General features: G+C 36.8%; 1 protein-coding gene across 1 annotated transcript in view; it reads right to left on the bottom strand.

Moving 5' to 3' along the window:
* Positions 1-21,757, bottom strand: part of LOC106875603 (bactericidal permeability-increasing protein) — a 76,457-nt gene that overhangs the window by 5,380 nt on the left and 49,320 nt on the right. The window contains exons 7-12 of the mRNA XM_014923819.3: positions 19,055-19,146; positions 17,569-17,745; positions 12,559-12,636; positions 11,373-11,540; positions 10,162-10,229; positions 7,647-7,692 (exon numbers count right to left, since the gene is read on the bottom strand). Of these exons, the coding sequence (XP_014779305.1) occupies positions 7,647-7,692; positions 10,162-10,229; positions 11,373-11,540; positions 12,559-12,636; positions 17,569-17,745; positions 19,055-19,146 (629 nt within the window). The remainder of the gene's footprint in view (positions 1-7,646; positions 7,693-10,161; positions 10,230-11,372; positions 11,541-12,558; positions 12,637-17,568; positions 17,746-19,054; positions 19,147-21,757) is intronic.

The raw sequence follows: 21,757 nt of genomic DNA, 5'->3' as shown, positions 1-21,757 counted from the left end.
GTGTGTGTGTGTGTGTGTGTGTGTGTGTGTGTGTGTAAAGTATTTTGGTGAAAACACCTCGCTAAAATCTATAATGAATTATAATGTGTAGTATGAGTGCTTCATGTCACCGAATGTATTTTCCCCTAGCTGGCGAAAATCATGCTAAGATAGCTTTGCTTTGAAATATAGTATCAAGGAAACTTAAGTTATATCCGTGTTGAACATAAAATGTCTGCTTTTCAGTACATTCATCCGTTCCAGACAATTTTTATCTAAAACCCATGAATGATGGCTTTATGCTGTTGGTCACAGACGATTTCTATTCCATTTTTACACTGCCCGATAAAAGATAACTAAAGATAAGTGGCTTGTAGCATGCATTTGAATAACATAGTCAAATAATGGTATAATAAATGCTATACCGAAAATTGATTTACCGAAAATTATTTCCGCCTCTAAAGGAGATATCATAGTTACTAATTGGCAATTAAACTAGCATCACTTGAGAAGGAGAGATAATACATAATCACCGTGTATCGGCTAGAGAAAATAGTTTAATATTGAGGCAAATAAGCCCTCGAAGGAAAAAACAAAGTTTCAAGACTTCTCAGAAAGAAAGTTTTTGTACGGTAGTTGACATACTGATATTTTCTATATTATTCTAGCGCATGCCACTGTCCACATCGAGTTATTTCATTTTCGTTTAAATTAAATTATGCAAATTACTTTGGCCATTACTGATTTTTACTTTTGTTTGAAAAAAACTAAATCCTTTGGCTGCTGGTGCTAAAACGGGTAATTATTGCGCCGGATAAAGCTATTGAGCCAGAAATACGTTTCTTTGAGTGTACTTTTATCACCAGACAATAAGCTTGTCCTTTTCCTTAGTGGTACGTCAACTTTGGAAAATTCCTGATTTTTGATTCAAGTGGAGCTGGTCTTAATTGAAGGTAAATAAAGTCTTAATTCCCATTTGCTAATTATGATACATCCACTAGAAGCGGAGACAATTTTAATAAATCAAGAATTTATGCTGTATGGTATTTGACATACAGCATAAATTTCTTTCTCTCTCTTCTCTCTCTCTCTCTCTCTCTCTCTCTCTCCCTCTCTCTCTCTCTCTCTCTCTCTCTCTCTCTTTCTCTCTCTCTCTCTCTCTCACACACACACTCTCTCTCTCTCTCTCTCTCTCTCTCTCTCTCTCTCTCTCTCTCTCTCTCGCAAAAAAAAATACAAATGTCGAAGCCTAACAAAAGTCTAAACGATGTTCAGAATAAATATTGTTTGGTTGACACTCAAAGAGGAGAAAAATGCACACAGACGTACATACATATTCTTTTATTCTTTTACTTGTTTTATTCATGACTGCAGCCAGGCTGGAGCACCACCTAAAAGGCCTTTTAGTCGAAGACTGAGTTACGGGGACGTAAACACACAAACATCGACTGTCAAGAGATGGGGGGTCAACACAAACACAAAGACACACACACACACACACACACACACACACACACACACACACACACACACACATATACGATGGGCTTCTTTTAGTTTCCATCTTCCAAATCCACTCAAGGCTATAATTAACTATCAGCTTAAAGCTAATAAGCGATCACCGTGTATTGGCTAAAGAAAATAGCCTAATATAGGGGTATATACGCCCTCGAAGGAAAAAAATGGGTGTTAGTAAGCATTTATATATATATATATATATATATATATATATATATATATATATATATATATATATATATATATATATATACATATATATATATATATATGCTTAGGAAAGCGAGTGTGAGAAATTATGTAACTGAGTAAAGTTAATCAGCTCATTAAAATGTCATTGTCGTTATCTTTGATCCCTTGAGTATAGAGGATAATAAAAATAAGTATCAGAAAGTAATATACAAGCTAAAGTCAACCACTGCACCTGCACTCCGACGAAAAAGAAATCGCATATGTACAAGAATGAGCATAGAAACACATATATATGCATGGATATACATGCATACATATGAGTGTATATATTATCTCATGGTGATGATAATGATGGAGATGACTGTAAAGATATGGATAAAAAATGGTGATGATTGTCAGAGATATATAAGAACGATAAGTAAAGTTTCGCATTTTCATATAAACAGGATGTAATATGATAGAAGGGACTCTTCGACGTTGCTATTCAGAGGATATTTATTCAACGTATCTGTAGATAAATTTAAGGTCAGCGACTATTCTGCGTACATGTAAATACGTTGGTCGTTAATCCACACAGCTCCTTGACCCATAAGGTTACCTTCTGAATGTCGCCTGTAAGCCCTGGCTGTCGATTTATTCTGTTGATTCTTATCAGATTCGTCTCTATTTCCATTTTATCATTTCTTTTTCGATTCTTTTGTGTTTACGTTTTTCATTTTTTTTTTGTTTGTCTCGCCCTCGTAAATCCTTCTCTCTTTTCACTTTCTTTCTTTTTCTTTTTTTTTTTTTGTTTCTCTTTTGCTATTTCCTCTCTCGTCTGGATGCAAAATCTCCCTTCTGTCGGATTTTCTTTAATACCTACTTATAATTTCTGTATCTCTTCTATAGCGCGCGCGCATACACCCACCCAGACATGTGCATACACACACACACGCACACACACACACACACTCACGCGTACGCCACTCAGATATGCGCATGCACACACACACACACACACATATATACATATGCATACACAACGAAACATGGTCACACTCGTACACTGTTTCTCCAATTTCACTTTCAAATATAATTATCTTTGTTTCATAGTCTTCTTTCTTCTCAATCTCTGTTTCTCTCACACACAAATTCCATCTCCCCTCGCTCACTCTCTACTCTCACTTCTACTCTCTTCCTCATATATATATATATATATATCCCCTCTTTTAGTCAATTTGTCCTTGTCTCTCCTTATCTCGCACACTATTCCTATCTCTTACACACACAAAACTCATTCACAAATACTGAGTCACTCAATTACAATCCCTTTCACTGTCTTCCTATATGAGTTTATCTGTTATATTGTTTCTCCTTCTCGCTCTCTCTCACTCTCTCTTTTCTTCTCTCTTTCAATCTGTTCCTCATTTATTCCACCCTCTCTAACGCACTACCACACTTTCTATATTTCTCTTGTTTCTGTATTTAGCTATATCTCATTTTTACTCTCTTCCCGTTTCAATACCTATAAACTCTTTTTCATTCTCATCCTAGCTAAACGAAGAAAGAAAGATAGATAGATAGATAGATAGATAGATAGATAGATAGATAGATAGATAGATAGTATTCAATACTTGATAGAATAACGTGATTTCTTTTTAATGTGGTACTTAATCTGAGAAAATATGCTACATAAGTTTCATGGATAGGCAATTATCTGTATCTAGGGTGCAATATCCCCAGCTAACCAGCAGACTCACTCCTTCCCATTATACATCTTTTTACTCATTCTATTTGTTTCAGCGCCTGAAATGTAACCCTGCTGGAGCACCGCATTCAAAAGTTTATTCGAACAAATCTTTCCCAGTAATAATTTTTTTTTAAAGTCTATCGGTCATTTACGTGGATGTGTAAACAAACACTGGTTGTCAAATAGTGGGGGATGGGGGCAAACACAATGAATAAATTGATATATACACACACATACACACACACACACACACACACACACACACACACACACATATATATATATATATATATATGTATAGATATATATGGTGGTTTTCTACTCCTTATGCAGAGTCTAACCACCTCTTGTACCTACACCTTAGATCTTTTGAAGCCTCCGTTAAAATTGCAGACCTTATGGCATACACAGCACTGAAAGGTATGCACAGACATGTAGGCACAATAGTTGGTGAAGGTTCGTTTCTCATGGGTCCTCAAATGAGATTTGAGCCCAGCAAAAGAAAGGCACGCAACTAAGCGTTATGTTTGAGGGATAAGGTCAGACATATGACGCTTACTTGCATATGTCCATGGTTGTTATGATATACCTATGTCTATCCCTTCATTATCTTCACCATCAACATTAGTACCTTAGAAGATAACTGTTAATTCTTTACTTTAACCTGCGGGTTTTAATCTAATCTCCTTGACTTTAAACCTTAACCTCTGAGATCTCCAAATCTTAAATTGTAACTTTTTTTTCCTAAACAATTAAATATTTAACTGGTTTCTCCATTCAGGTCAGCTTCTCCATTCATCCTTTAATATATTCATGCCCTCACAGGTAGGAATAGATCTATAGCTACTGACCATAACCAACAGAAACTTCACCTGTTCAACAGACACAAATATTTACTGCTTGACTTCTTGTCCCAACCCTAAACTTGAGGAATAGTGATGGCGTCTTATCGCTTATTCTCTTTATTTCTTTTCGTATTCTCCTTGATCCATTTCATTATTATTTTTTATCCTCCATTATCTTCCTCCCCTCTTCTTTATCTGTAGCCTTATTTTTACAATTTATTCTTATTTCTTTATATTTCTACTTTTTATTTATATTTTATATTTTTTATCTTTTACTCTATATTTTTATATTTCTTTATTTTTATTCTTCTAACCAATCCTTCTGACCAATCCTTGCTAATACCCAGTCACTTACCTTCCTCCTCTTTCTATTCCCACAGGCTACCCCATTTCTCTCTCTCTCTCTCTCTCTCTCTCCTCATTAACCTCTCTTCCCCCCTCTCTCTCTCTCCTCATTAACCTCTATTTCCCCTTTTTTCTCTTTCTGTTCCTCCCTCCACTTTGCTCAATAGCTATTTTTATGGACATTCTCTCACAAGCCAGCCATCTCAATATGAACACAGCGTTCCCATTTCTGCCAATATATTGCCTGGATATTTACGCTGTGGTCACATTACTCATACTTTGCCGTAATACTACTGCCTGGATTTACCTTGAATCTTACCCCAGGACATTCGGACTAACATCCGGACCCGCTGAAAAATGAACTGTGAACTTTATCTCCTTACTCGTTACTTTTCTGTTTCATTGCTTATTATCTGCGATAACGGAATACCCCATATTCAGGAATACTCGCCTACCACTTGGGATGTCCTAGAAACAGCTGTAAGATCTCAACTAATTTAAGAATAATATAAAATGATGTATATGACTTTGAGATGCTTGTTATGCTTCGGCGGTTTTTGTCCTCTTCCACAAATGTGTGTGTGTGTGTATATATATATATATATATATATATATATATATATATATATATATATATATATATATGATGATGATGAATTCTCTTGTCGTGAACGACAAATGAGTATTCAGTAAAATAAAACATTGATCATGTTCTATGGACACGAATGTGTCCCTTGAGGTCTGCTGATGCCTTGCACACCTTTTGGCAAATGGAACAAGTTGAGGACTCAGTGCTTGTGGATTATTCACCATTTGTTTTCTTGAGTAGACGGCAAGGCCTGCTTTGCTTCGTACCACAAAACCACAATGACAGGTAAGGTTTCCATTTAGAGGAGCAGCGTTTTGCCAGCGTACCTTCATGCTTGCACGAAGTTGGTCCCGATGTCGGAGTCGACTTTGCTCAACTCTTTGAGCTGAGGAGAAGCAGGACTGGCGCCAGGTCCTGCGTTCTGATGCTTTTGTTTTCCCACGAAGGAAAGGGAATGTTGCATCGCTTCAGATTGTCGTTTAGTTTGTCTTCGAAGCGCAAGAGTGGCCTTCCAACTGACCATCCTGTTGGGAAGTGACCAAAGAGAAGTTACTTCGGAATTCTGATATCACTCATACGCGAGGGATGACCTGACTGTCTAAGCTGTATTTCGATGAGGATGGCGTCAATATCTGAAATGTATTTTGTTTGTACCTCACTGTTATGAATATTGTCACTCGGTTTTATGCTAGACATATACAATTTCCTTCTTCGAAATTCACCCGCAAGGCATTGGGCGGTTTGAGGTTACAAGCTGCAGACACTTTCCCAAAGTGCAACACAATGGGACTGAACCCGAAATCACATGTTTGCAAAGCGAGCTTTTTAAGTACACAGCCATGCCTGCGACTAATACGTATCTATATATTATTTGATATATACACATGTGTGTGACTGAGTGCGTTTGTGTGTATGTGTGTGCATCTTTCGTCGGTTTTCACATTGTTTATTCAGTCCAATCAACTGAGGTACCCGATCATTCAATTGACTTGTATGTGGTTGAATATTCCGCAGATACGTTAATTCCAAGCGTGATTCTCAGATTGAAAATAGCGTGACACGCTGCGCTTAAAACTGTGTCTTTCATTTATAGGTACAAAGCATCTGATCAGCTTCCCGTAGTCTTTCTGTCTACACTGTTTCACTCACAAGATTTGTGCGTGTTTACCATGTGGTGAAAACGATCAATGTTTTCCTAAGTGATAGCAGTTGCAGGACGTCCAGGCATTGGGTCATCTTCAAGACTCTCTCTTTCCTTCTTAAATTCAACCGCCCACTTTTGATAAAGCTGAAGTGATATCCTCTAATGTAGCAACCATGTCAGTATGAATGTTATTAGGGGCTAAGCCCTTTGTCTGCAGGTATTTCATAACACCACGATGCCAAAATGTTGTCGTTTTCAAGAGAAGTCGCTACTAGTTACTTCTGAGATCTTTGAACAGTAAGATTTCTATTTACTTAGCAAGAAACAATGCAGTTATTGATAAGAAGAATTTAGAATTAAAGCCTGCAAGATTTCACGGCTCTAGCATCACTTCTTTATAGTCCAGCCCACATTCGTACATATGTATCTTGAGTGCATGAATCGTTGTGTGTAGAGAAGGTGGCTGTATGACATCTTATTTATTTTTTCTATCGCAGTATCTGATTAACAAATCTGTGCTAGTTGTAGCTGTGCCCATCATCGCGTCTGTCTAATAATATCTAAGAACAAATTATCTCAAACATTTCAGTAGACTGAAAGTGTAAAGAAGCGAGCGCGAGCGTGTGCGTGTGCGTGTGCGTGTGCGTGTGCGTGTGCGTGTGTGTGTGTGTGTGTGTGTGTGTGTGTGTGTGTGCCTGTCAGTCTGTCTGTCTGTCTGTCTACCTGCCTGCCTGCCTGTCACTAAATCCGCCTGGGAAGAGAACAATTTATGTGTTTATGTCCCTTGCCGAGCGATGCAAGAAACAAAGAACTCTAAGGCTTCCAAATGTAAAGCCAAAACATAAATACTAGATTCGATATAATGAACTAGAACTTTTTCAAAGTGCTGTGCCACATGTAGCCAAGACGATTATTGAAACTTGTAATGGAATAAATGAGTTTATGTGTCTGTTTTTAGGAAGAATGTCACACATTTTATAATTCCTCTGAAAGCCAGGTTTGACATTTAAAAATATTTTAGCTCCCCTGATTTATGTTGTGTCATGCATCAAAATATATACAATAATCCCTCGCCATATCACGGGACATCTGTCGCGGTTTATTATTTAAGTTTACGTCGATTCCTTTGTGGTGTTGTTTTGCTTTTATAATAAAATGAATATATATAAAGGTGCCACACAATGGAACTGTACCTGGAACCGTGTCGCTGGGAAGTAAACTTCTTACCACAAAGTCACGCCTATGCCTATTTTCAACAGATAGGTTTCTTTTATTGATATATATAGTTAAAGGTTATATACTTACGTCAATATTCCTGAGATAATGTCCACCACTGTCCCCGACCTGAAAACTGAAATTATAGCAAACATTAGAAGAGATCATATAGTTTTAATGGGGTTTGTCTTCTGGAAACCTTGACACCTGATTGATCAAGCAAATTTATGATGAAAAATATTTCAGTCATATATTTTGTATCAGCAATATTCTACCAAGGACTGTATTAATCAATGTTGGCTCACCATTTTTCAAGCGGTAAAATGGTTGTTGTTAATGGTAACTACTTTGGCTGCTATTTTTAGCAAGTCGATCGACCACGAAAAGGCTCGCTTTTTGACTCAAGAAAGTATATCATTATATTAATTAGTCATGTGTCTAAATGTGAAACAGTTAGTATTAACTTTTAATTACTGTAACTGTCGTTATTGTTGTTGTTACAAGAATAGCGAGCTGACAGAACCATTAGAGCGTTGGGAAAAAAGCTTTACATTATTTTTTCGAGCCATTACAGTTTGGATTCAAATCCGACTGAAATCAACTTTACCATTTATCCTCTCAGTGTCTGTAAAAGAAACACCAGTTATGTACATCGATGGCATCGAATGATACCCCTCCTCGAAATGGCTAGTGTGGTACTTAAATTAGAAAACATTTGGACCCTATTGGCTATAAAAGAAGCCGTTATTATTATTTGGAAATAGAGGCGCGTGGTTTAGTAGTTAGGGTGTTGGACTCATGATCGTAAGATTGTGGTTTCGATGCCTGCACCGGGTGTCACATTGTGTTCTTTAGCAAAATTCTTTATTTTATGTTACTCCAGTCCATTCAGCTGGCAAAAATTAGTAATCCTGCGACGAACCGGCGTACCGTCCAGGTGGGAAATATATACGTCAGGAATCCGGAAGCCCGACCCTATGAGTTTAGATGATTGTACGTTCCGCGAAAGATTTATCCACAACAATCTCCACCTAATGCTCTAACGCGATACATCATTCAGCTGGTCGGGAAATGATCTATCTATTGCAGAACGCTTTGTCCAAAGCATTCAACAAGATTACCGTTACCTGGCGGGTATCTGTAGAGTTGATTTTGGTCCCGTCTTCAGAGGCTAGATCACCATAATGTACAGCACCGTGTGCTGACACACGTATGACAACGCGTGCTGACATGTGTATGGCTCAGTAGTTAGAGCGTCGGGCTCACAACCATGAGGTAGTCAGTTCGATTCCTGAGCCGAGTTGTGCGTTATGTTCTTGAGCAAAACACTTTATTTCACGTAGAAATGAGTTGCGCTGTCACTGGTACCAAGCTGTACCAGACTTTGCCTTTCCTTTGGATAACGTTGGTGGCGTGGAGAGAGGAGACTGATATGCATGGGCGACCGCTGGTCTTCCATAAACAACCTTCCTGGACTTGTGCCTCGCTGAAGAACTTTCTAGGTGCAATCCCATGGTTATTTATGACTGAAGGGGATCTTTATGTAGGTGCGTATGTATGTATGTATATATTTCCCTTTTTTTGCAAGAAACTGGAGTCAGCTGACGTTGGTTATATATAGGCAATCTTATCTTACACAAACCTTAAACGATCTTCATGGACTATTCGTGACCGTACACTCAATACGCATAACATCGAAGCATCAAGCGAAAGCCTCCGCATGGTAGCCCTATCTTCTAGAATTCCCAGGCGAATCTCCATCAGATCCCTTCTTATTATCTTATCTTATCCATTTAAAACTTTGGCCCTGGATGTGGATTACATGAAACATAAGGATGGGGCGGTTACGGCGTTCCAGCCTTGGGATTTCGCAACAGCAACAACTTGTACTCCTACTACCAAGCTTTATGCAAATCCAGTACATATTTAACAACCAAGCACTATACACATGGCTACCGTAGGCGCCAGTTCATGCAGTGAAACACACAAATACATTTACAACAACGACACTATTGATCATGTAATTGTTAACATATTTAACACAGGGAACATCACAAATTTATTTGAAAATATCCATAAGGCGAGGTAAAGAAAAAAAAGAACAAAGAAAATATTTATCATTATCAAATATGTTTAACTAAACTCGACAAATGCAGTGGAAAGAAACTCAGATCATCTTCGGTTTTTTTTTTGCTGTTTTGCAACTTCAGCAAAACTCTACAAATTCTATTATTATTTGTGAAGTATTTTGGGGAGATTAAGTTAATATATAATATCGTACATTGGTTGCACAGAGAATTAGAGTAGTATATAGAATAAATTATGTTTATTTAATGATTCTTCCATCAACTAATTCGCCAAGTGCAAAGACGTCTATGCATTACTGGTAAGGTCATAATAAAAATAATCTCCCGAATTCAAATGAATATTAACGAGTTGTTTTTCATGTTTGTTGCCATTACAGCATTATTTTTTTCTTTTTAGTTTATTTTTCTTCATCTTCCAATATCAAATATGTTAACATTAAGCTAACAACGGTTTTCAAGCGGATAGCTTCTCGAAGTAATATAATCTTTCAGTTATAAAATATTCAAAAGGAACTTACCTCATTGAATGAACTTTGTAAAACAACTGACTGGAATTCACTAAAGCTTTCACGTTACCATGCAGTTCCTAAAGGTGATGAACATACAGTATATTATATACATGCAAAGGGACAAGCAATATGCATTATTGTCATTAACTTGACAGTTAGGCGTTTGCAGTTCATTGTACCAGTCGGGCAGTGCAGTGGGTAACGAGCCACCCTTGCAGTCTACAGGAAATTAGTGGTGGTGGAGGGGATGGATAAGCGATGTAATTGATCTAACATCATATGACGGAGAAAAAAAATTTGGGCAGTCTATTCCAGAGGAGTTTCAATTTGGAGAAAATGGTACTTATTTTATAGACCCCGGAGGAATACGAACTGGGAGCGTAAGGACGGACGAAATGCGGCTAAACATTCTACCCGGTGTGCTAACGATTCTGCCAGCTCGCCACCTTCTTAATAATAATCCTTTCTACTATAGGTACAAGGACTGAAATTTGGGGGATGGGGCCAGTCGATTAGATCAACCCCAGTACGTAACTGGCGCTTAACTTATCGACCCCAAGACGATGAAAGGCAAAGTCGACCTCAGCGAAATTTGAACTCAAGTAGTAGCGACAGGCGAAATACTGCTAAGCATTTTGTCCGGCGTATTACAATGATAATATTACAATGAGTTCCTCAGGTCTTTCGGATACTTATGCTTGGAAAACAAAATATAGAATTGACGAGGTTATGTCGGAATCATCATCATAATGCATTCCATATTTAGTACCACAAGGAGGTCTGCTGAAATTGAAGGAAGTATAAATTTCTCTCAAATCTCGATGAACTTCCAAGGCGCAGTAGCAATTAAAGTTAAAAACGGATGAGAGATGTATCTCCACTTATATAGACCGTTAGTTTGTTTATCTTACATAGTATTGCCATATTGTGGTATATTTATTTTTAACTATAGGAACTGAAGCACTGTGTACTAGTATTTCTGGAAGACCAATAGTAAAAAACATTGCCTCTACATTTTAAAACCAAACGACACAGGCATGAATTCATGGATTGTTTTTACATTTGAGGACATTGAAATATTTGAGGGCATTGAAATATTTGAGGTAGTGAAGTTGTGTTGCTAGTGTCCTTATTGTGATTGACGGTCAAGTTACTTTAGACAGGAATCGAAACGGACGTATGAAAAAGAAATTTATTAATTATCATAATAAATAACCTACCACTCTTATCCCAAATGCATCGACATGTGATGTGTTCTGTAGATGGACGAGAAATCGAAGGAGACCATTAATGTTCAATTCAATGTTGTCTGATTGGAAATGTATCTTTGGTCTACTAATGGCGGATATTTCTACCGTTGTCTCACTGTTTGGAAATGATTCGCCAATCTAAAGCAAATCAAAAGAACAGAATGCATATATAAATTAATTAATTAGCACAATCACGCAGCTTTAAGTGTATTGATTTTTATAGCAGAAACAGCTAGAAGCCAATGAAGTTGATTATATAATTTCTGTTCCCTTGTCAGTAATTAATTCATATATATATATATATATATATATATATATATATATATATATATATATATTACATAATTATATTATTTTTATATTTTTACTTAGAAATAATGTCTTGATCTTAAGAAGAATAACATGAAGAGTCCAAGACACGTTGATGAAACAATACAATGAGCTGTTCACGTTCTGAGGCCGCCAGATCGTCAGTGTGTAAAAATAACATTTTGCCGGACAGCAATAAGGAGAAGATAGGAGAATTTACAAGCCACATAAATCTTTCAAAAGACCCTGAAGGCTGTCAAAGACGCTAGGAGAACAAAAAACACTTAACTAATCGAGAAAGATTGAAAACTGTCTCCAACGACGCAACCATACGCTGGATTAACTAATTTATTTATACATAATTTTCAGTATATTTTATTGTTTAACTGTTCACAGATTTTGCTTAACTCCGCTTCAAGATATCGGAGACTATCATGACATTAATTTTTATTTATTGATATAATACTTCATGGCAAGATTTAATCTAAATATGTACATTTTATAAATACTAGCACCCCCGCATTGCGAAGGAAATGTGTTCATAAAAATCTTAGCACAACGTGCTTTAAATGATATTAAAACTAAGCTACATCAAATATACTCTTACCCAAAATTAGTGTCTTGAGCATTGGTTAGAAATCATAATTTTAATTCCACTAATTTCTGTTCACCACGGGGGTTAAGGTGGATCAAATAAGCATTCCTTGAATACTGGAATCAATTTAATTAAGCGTGGCCCCACTCATAAAAATGTTGTACACTTGTACTTTACCGAAAGAAATATTCAGTATCTTAATAAATGAAAAACAAATATTAAAAACAACAACAAAAAGAACTGTTTTCAAACCTGTGGAATGAGTCTTCCGATACAAATTGTCTCCTCTGAGCATGTCGTCATCAAGAGTTCGCTTTGTGCGGCCGGCAGCTGAATGGTGAAAGAATACATTTGAATCACTTTTAATAAGTTTGTATTATTATTGTACTGAAGGCGCGTGGCTGAGTGGCTAGGGTATTTGGCTCACGATCATGAGTTCAATACCTGGCGGCGCGTTGTGCCCTTGGCAAGACGCTTTATTTCACGTTGTTCCAGTCCACTCAGCTGGCAAAAATGAGTAGTACCTGTATTTCAAAGGGCCAGCCTTATTACATTCTGTGTCACGCTGAATCTCCTCGAGAACTGCATTAAGGATATACATGTCAGTGGAGTAGTCAGCCACCTACACGCTAGTCTCACGAGCAGGCTGTTCCATTGATCGGATCAACCGGAACCCTCATCGCCGTAGCCGACGGAGTGTCACACCATCTCCATTATAATTGAAAGAAGTTTTGAAGTAGATTTTAACAGAAATAATAAATTCGATGTGCACTAACTTGGCACTAACAACGAGCGACGAGTTCAATGAAAGCGTCAAAACACAGCCTATTATTGGGGTTCAGTCGGAAAAGTAGGGCCTGCAGGCGATAGATACAGAGATCGACCTTCAGCCTGTCTGTTGTCCCTCTTCTGTCTTAAATGAATGATTAAAACATTGTCATATAACAAGCTTATAATCACACACACACACACACATTCACGTACAGATATACACACGAAAGGGAAACAAATACTGGAACTATATAAATTAGCACAAGCTTGGCTTATGTAATAATGGGATTGAATGCACAACGATAGAGTTCCTGGTTAAATCTGAGTGCACAGAATCTTGGGCATGTGTCTGCTACTGTAGCTCCAGGTTTGCTCTTTTCTGTCTTGGTCAAAATCTGTCTGCATCGCTTCGCTTCAGTTAGCAACGTCTTCCCAAACACAAGTACTTCGATACCATATTGATATTTCTTCCCCTACCCTTTAACATATACTCTCTTACTCTGTCGTTTTCTCTTCTCTCCACCCCACTTCTCAACTTTCTCTCTCTCTCTCTTTCTCTCTCTCTCTCTTTCTCTCTCTCTCTCTCTCGCAATCACCTACCTATGTATATATCTATCGGATCAATCTCTTTTTTTCTTTCACCTTTCTTAGCACAAAACCAGTGCATTTTCCTCTAGTAAGTACAAAGGCGAGAAACCATTCAACAAAGACATTTAACATGTAACTTGACGTTATATATATATATATATATATGAAATGTCACACGCAATTGTATGCATATGCAAATCTATATGCATTTTGTTAGATGGCAATATTACCTTTGAATTTTTGAAAATATATATATATATATATATATATTGTTGTACTTGGGGATGGTCATATTGCCAGTTTAGCCAATGAAAACACACGCACTGTAAACCAAATAAATATATATATATATATATATATATATATATATATATATATATATATATATATATATATATATACATATATATATATATATATATATATATATATATATATATATATATATATATATACATATATATATATATACATATATATATATATATATATATATATATATATATATATATATATATATATATATATATATATATATATATATATATATATATATATATATATATATATATACATATATATATATATATATATATATACATATATATATATATATATATATATATATATATATATATATATATATATATATATATATAAAATGTAGTATATTGCCACTTAAGTGTGGCTGACCCCTAGGGGTGGATGTTACTGTTGCTTTTAGCCCCAGGAGGACATCTCCTCCAGCTGGCTTATCGACACACCACTTAAGTGGCAATATACTACACTTTATCGTGCAGTTACTGTTAATACTTCATTTAGAGAATTAACATTGATTATATATATATATATATATATATATATATATATATATATATATATATATATATATATATATACACACACATATGTGCGTGTGCACCTAGACACAAACATACATATGAGCGTAGGTGTGTGTTTTTGACTGCGTGCCTATGTATGTGCATACACATATTCGCTACATATATACAAATATAAGACAAGTTATCCGCCTCATGTAAGATACAGTCAAACTGTCGCCAGAAGGGAGGGGACTAGATCAGATGATAGCTTGCAGATTGTTGTTACTGTATAGAAAAAGGGAATCGCAAAAGAATAAGACTGCTCGTCAGCTAAGGACCTATGTCCGCAGGACATGTCGACATGCTGGAGGCGGTTTGTTTGTAAGGGTACATGAAATGTTTATTGTGATGTTACTGAACAGGTAAACTGAGCTCATAATGGTGGTGGTTGTGATGGTGATGATGATGATGATGATGTTGATGATGAGGAGGAGGAGGAAGGGGACCGTGTTGGCGATGACGGAGTGGTGATGGTGACGATTGTGTAGGTGGTGGTGGTGGTGGATTTTGGTGATCATAGTGGTAGCTAGTGGCAGTGGTGGTTGTGAAGGTATTGATGATGGTCGTAATAGGGTGATTGAGATAGTCGGGGCTTTCGTGGGGATGTTGATGGTAGTGGTGGTGGAAATCTAAGTGGTGGTGGTGGTGTGGTTGCGGTTTTAGTGATGGTGGTTGGAGTGGTGGTAGTGGTGGTGGTCGTCGTCGATGACGTCACGTTAATGGTTGTTATCATGGCGGTGGTAGCAATGCTTATGAAGGGGATTGAAGTGGTGTTAACCGTAGTCTAGCTTTGGGCTGATCGAGGTCGTAACGTTGATGTGGGCACTTGTAATGAATATAGTAGTAGTAGTAGCAGCAGCAGTCTGCATGACATTATGAGGCAGAGAATTTCAATGTCTCCCTCTCCAGATATATGTGTGTGTGTGTGTGTGTGTGTGTGTGTGTGTGTGTGTGTGTGTGTGTGTGTAATATTTTGTTAGCAATGACTTAGAAGAGTCTACCAGTGGTCCTGACTAATACTGGTCAAACTTCGAGGTCACCACCAACAAAATTATAATAAATATTCGATTTTATAAACGCATTGAATTTTTTGTTTCTTTTTGTTTTAAAAACCTTTTTAAGAGTATGCATATATATTGTGCTGAAGGGTCGTTCTTTATGTTACTTGTCTTGTTTTCCATTTGTTTCTCTCGTTTTTCGCATATCCAAGTTTGCCTTCGTATTTCATGTTGTTTACGCTTTGTGACGTCCTGTACCCATGTATGCATATATATATATATATATATATATATATATACGCACGCACACAATATGTATATATGTATTCAAGCATACATACTTTAAACTCCTTCCAGTTGTGGGACCCTGGTTCGAGGGTTCCAGGATTTTGACAAATGTATGACCTGGATCTCCGTCTGTTACAACGACGAGTGTTCCAGTTGACACGATCACCCGAACAGCCTTCTCGTGAAATTAACGTGCAAGTGGCTGACCAATCCACAGGCATGAGTGCCCTTAACGTAATTCTGAGGGGGGTTCAGGATGATACAAAATGTGACAGATCTGGCCCTTTGAAATACAGGCACTGCTCATATTTACCGGCTGAGTGGAATGAAGCATCGAGAAATAAAGTGTCTTGCTCAAGGACACAACGCGCCACTGGGAATCGAACACAGAACCGTAGGATTGTGTGCTGAATACCCTAGCCACAAAGCCACGCGCCTTCACAGAAATGTCGAACCACTTCTAAGCCACTATTGCTCTCAGGTCTCCTCTGACCCAGAGAAATAGCAATTATCAGGACCCCGGTTATGGGTTAACTAGCTTGTTATTGAATTACCTCTGGAAGAAGGTCACTCACAGATATCTAAACGGACCCAGGGCAGATGAAGCTTTGCAGTTCTTTATTTTCCCCTTTAAGAGAAGGAGCTCGTGGCACTTGTTATTCCAGACCGATACAAGTTTGAAGGACGTAAGAATGGGACTGGCTCTGTACAGACCATGCCCACTAAAATGATACAGGTATATATCATTTGCAGATATGTATGTTTATATTGTGATTTTAGCATAGGCGGTTTGTAATGTATCAATTACTAGAACGGAAAGTGCCATATTTTTTTATCACAGATTGAGGAAGAATTCCTATTTAGCCTGACATTTTTTTAAAGAGCTCCTTCTAACGGGTTATCTAACTAAGAATGGTATTATATTCCATTACAGTATTCGGATTTTAGAATGTGAAAATATTCCTAATGCATTGTCTATTTTGTACATGGTCTAAGAATGTTCTCATACGCCAACTATCAAGGAACTGAATGCTTTTCTGTTGCCTTTTCACCTTACCATTAGTGGCAAAGTCTAAGATTCTCTGAGCAGCTCTAGCAAGGCTGTAGTATTCCAGAGTTGTTACTGTAGTGATATGAGAAGACTTAGCTTCACTACTGCATTACTAACATTATATTTTTCATTAATTATAATTGATTATAATTTCATGGTTGTCTCCTCTGCATTTCTTGATCAGAATTGATCATTAAGCTAATTATTGTCTCTCCTCACTACAGTTTGTAAAGTTATAAATTGTTACAATATAATCTATGTATTGATAGGAGAAACGTATATGTTTGTTTAAAGAATACTATTTAAAAGTGTTTGGGAAGTTTTGTAGAGTGGGTATAGAATATGTTTTGATGCGATAAAAAGCATTGGTATAAAATGAACAAAACTGTGTTCTAGCAATTTATGCATATATGTTTAGTAGAGAAGATCTAGAACTGTTTAGTAAAGAAAATTATGTGCTTAATGGACTTCATTATCTTTTAATAAGAATGGCATACGTGGTTGGTTGAGAAAACAAGTTGTTTCGAGGAAATTAGAATGTATTGTCAAAGTACACATATGCGTTTCGGAGAGAAGATATGGATGCTCGGTTGGCAATACTTTGCTTTGATGAGGTAGGCATATTTTTTTAATGGAGAAAATATAGGTATTTAGTGGATAGTATTATATTTAAAGACATACATACGTGTTTAGAGGAAAAGACATATTGAAGTACGTGATGTTTATGAGCTGCAAATGACCAAGAATCTACTACATAGTTTGAGATGACTACGTAGATCATTTTGCCGTTGTCACTGACGTAAGGGAGGTGGCCTGGATGAAATGGTATGACGTCATTATCGTTGAACCATGAGATTTTCGCCTGAAAGATAGGAAAGAAGTAACATGATCGGAAAAGTAAATAGACACAGTAGATATAATAGAACAAACGCATATCATGATGATAGGTGTAAACATGGCTTCTTATAGATAGATAGATAGATAGATAAATAGATAGATAGATAGATAGGTTTTTAGCATTGGTACAAAGTTACAAAATCACTAATATGTACGGAGTCTATAATCGATAAAATTAACCTGGGATTTGACTGGGATTTGAGCTTATAGACCCTAGAAGGATGAAAATCAAAGTCGACGTCTATAAGTTATGAACTCAGAACGTACAGTAATAAAATGAAATCTTCTAGGCATTGCTTTCATTGATCTGTCAATTCTGCCATCCATTACCCAAGATGCATTATTGATTGTTACACAGGCATACAACTTCAAATTTTGACGGAGGATAACGTTGCTTTTGTCATGTCTAGTACTTGTCTTGGCATGTTTTATCAACCACGGAAGGATGAACAACGCTGTTGACACCAGCAGGATTTGAGCGCAGAATGTAAAGACATAATTAATTACTTACGGCAATGCATTTTGCTCCACGCTCTAACGATGTTCGAATTTTCTCCCACTTAAGCATAAGTATTTAATTCTACGAGTAACACAAGGATTGAAACTTGGTAACGCGGGACATGTCGACTATATTAAGCCCAGTATTAGACAAGTATTTCATTGTATCAACCATGGAGGAATAAAAGGTGAAGGTTGTCCTTGGCAGTATTTGAACTCGGAATGCAAAGAACTGGAAAAAATGTCGCATAGCATTAATCTAACGACTCTGCTAGCTTGCCTTTCCTAAGCGTGCCAAGTGTTACCAACGTGTATGTAAGCTTTTTAGTTTTGTATGTAAACATACAGCTGTTCACTAATATTCGGGTATTTGCGTTTACATAAAATTTTGTGTCTCAAATATAACCACCACCACCACAAAAAAATGAATAATTTACTGGATTCCGCATCTCCTTAGCAAGTTCTCTACAATTGTTGCGATGTTTATTTAAAGAAATAGGCACTTGGTAACCAAACTCATACAGAGGCATAAGAAAATATTAAAAAAAAATTTTTGATTATGATACAAGCTCGTGTATTTCTGAAATATTTTGGTTACAGCCAAATGCAATACGAATGCAAAGGAAATTTTAAAAAATGACATCAGTTGTGAAAGAAATTTATATCGGTTTGGTGAGAGACCATCTTTGCCTCTACTTCTCATATCACTAAGTAATTAGACACCGAACTGTTTGAGACTAATGTTACCCTTGGTTGTGAATAACAAATCGACTTACCTTATGCTCCAATTGCATGTATAACGTCGTCAAGAGTGGGTCATTAACCAATCTATAATCTAACATGAAATCATATCCGATTGGTACCTGCACTGAAACAAACGAAAAAGAGATCGAATCATCTATAGCCACTCTAAATCGGAACGCCACCATATTTTTTATTCTATACATTATAAAAGATAAAAGCCTACATCGATCCCAGTCAAAATTAAACTGGAAGCCGAAGAGACGAAGCTAAATACTGTCAAGCGTTTAATTTTTTTCCCAATGTCATTCCAACTCTTCATTTGAGAAGCAAATTCGAAACACTAGCGTAGTTGTGTTACTTATTTTATAGCCTCCAAGAATCGATATTTATGACATCGAAACTGAAGAAACGAAACTAAAAAATTCCAAGTATTTAATTTTCGCTCTCATGTCATTGCAACTAAATTGCTTTAAGAGCTAAACATCGTATATTCAAAACGCACACCAATGATGGGGTGCGAGCTGAGAATATTTCAGTTGGTACTCAGATACTCAGCTGGAGCAATACACCTATCTAAACACTAACAACTCAGCAAAATACATGAGTAAATTAATTTACTGAATGTTCGGCCAACAGAATTATCTACTCAATGAATTATAATATAATCGATCATGTATTCCGCAGACCTTAATGTAATCATTGGTTGAACCAGTGGGATGAATTTATGACCATGCTAACACTTCAACTTGCAGTTTCTGTCTACCCTTTAGTCAGGCAAGGCAGGTATGCTCATTTATTGTTTTTTTTTTTCAGCTGCAGAAAAGAAGTTATCTGCAGACTGATGATCTGAACCGAATGCTTGCTATGGAAAGTGAATTCCAATAGAAGACACCCAGTAACAGAATAAAACTATTATCACTCAAGAACTCAGAACAGAAGAATATAAATATCGCAAGGCCTTTCATCCGACATTCTAGCAATTCCATCAATTCATCGTTCTGGACGGGAACTTCAGTTTACCAACGCTTAAAAGATAAAAGGAAAAGGTGTCTTTGGCGATATTTGAACTCAGAGAGCAGGAAGTCGGAACAACTACCTCTTCACACAGGTCCCGTTTACATGATTGCGAATTGAAACTGTAAACCCTCCGGCCATCCTGCGCTCATGTTCCCTTGCAGTAATTGATAAACCACGTGCTCACAGCCGGAACAACATCACCAGCAGCAGCAGCAGCTGTAGTAGTAGTAGTAGTAGTAGTAGTAGTAGTAGCGGCGGCAGTGGGGACAGCAGTGACGGCAGTTGTAAAATGTCATTTCGTACTATCAGATTTTCGGTTGTTCATCACAATTCTATGATGAGGTCCACTCCTTTAATGATGAGAGCTTTGATAGCTATACGCTCCTACTTCGAACTCACAAGCTCAACTGCAAGCAAGGCACACACATAAGCGCGCTCGTATTCAATGTAACGTTGTGAAACTGCTAAGTATAGTTATAAAAAAAAATGCTATTACGAAATGGTTTCTCGCTGATATTTTTTATCCCCAGCTCCAACAGAAAAGTTTCAGCTTTGCATTGAAAAATAGGAAAATATGTGTGAAGCATACAGTGACTTTAATTATTTACAATTAAAAAATAAAAGATGTACTGCTACATGTGTACCAATTTATAACGCTGAATGTCTCGGTTATTTAATGTTAAGCTAAACGTCTTTAGCAGGTATACATCAGAGCACAGCGCCGGTCAGTAAGGTAAATCTGTCTTTATTAGAGCCGTTTACCATGAGCTAATGAGGTGACTTCTGCTTGAGTCGACGAGAGAGTATCTCTACATGACTTCATATCCTAGAAGCAGCAGCCAAATGCCATCACATTACACCATATCGTTTTAGAAAATAAAATGTTGGATATGGTCATCAGATCATATTTCCTGCGAAAAGATGTGATGGTTATGGTCGGAACGTTTTTGAACATAGATCTTCTAGATCTATATTAGCTAAACAACAACAGCATTCTATTTATCTTGAACTCATGTAATACATTTATATGGTTGCTCGATCAGCAAGGCGTATCAGCAATATTTCCCTCAAACCACACCCCATCATCTTAAAAAGAAAAGGAGAAACTGGATAATGTAGTCCAGAGTTTAAAAAAAAAAGGTTCATAGATTTTAGTAACAGGACCAACACCTTCAAAAACAAAATATGTTTAGTACAGACATAATACCCATTAGCGCTTCAGAAAATATATTTATATTTGTTAAGACAACGTATTCTTATGAGATTAACAAAGTCTTATTACAGAACAGCATTGCAAAATGGTAGAAAGAAAAAAGGTTAAAAGAATCATGTACAACAATATCAACACAAAAATACAATCTAAAGAGAAAGACCGAGAAATCCAGTAAAATAAAATTTTAGGAGCATCAGAAGTGACCAAGAGGTAATGGGCATCCTATTTGCCACACTGATCAGCTAAGCGGAATGCTATGAAGGATGATCTTCACAATATAATAGTAAATGTACGATCGATGAGGGCTGATCTTAACAATATAATAGTAAAAATTCCATCGTCTTGTTTAGCGTCACCACTTGATCCTAGGATCCTTTTAGCAGGTTGTACTCAATTGCAAGTATCTGGACTAGGTCGTAAATCTCAGAACCGCTCATTATCTTGGTGCCGCTTCTTACTGTTGCAAACTACCAGTCGTTGAGAGTCCCCCCACACATCTTTTCTT

The sequence above is a fragment of the Octopus bimaculoides genome, chromosome 5, assembly GCF_046866305.1.
Source record: "Octopus bimaculoides isolate indiv1 chromosome 5, ASM4686630v1, whole genome shotgun sequence".
NCBI lineage: Eukaryota > Metazoa > Mollusca > Cephalopoda > Octopoda > Octopodidae > Octopus > Octopus bimaculoides.
Note: the sequence above shows the minus strand (reverse complement) of the source record. Positions and strands in the feature narration are given on the sequence as shown.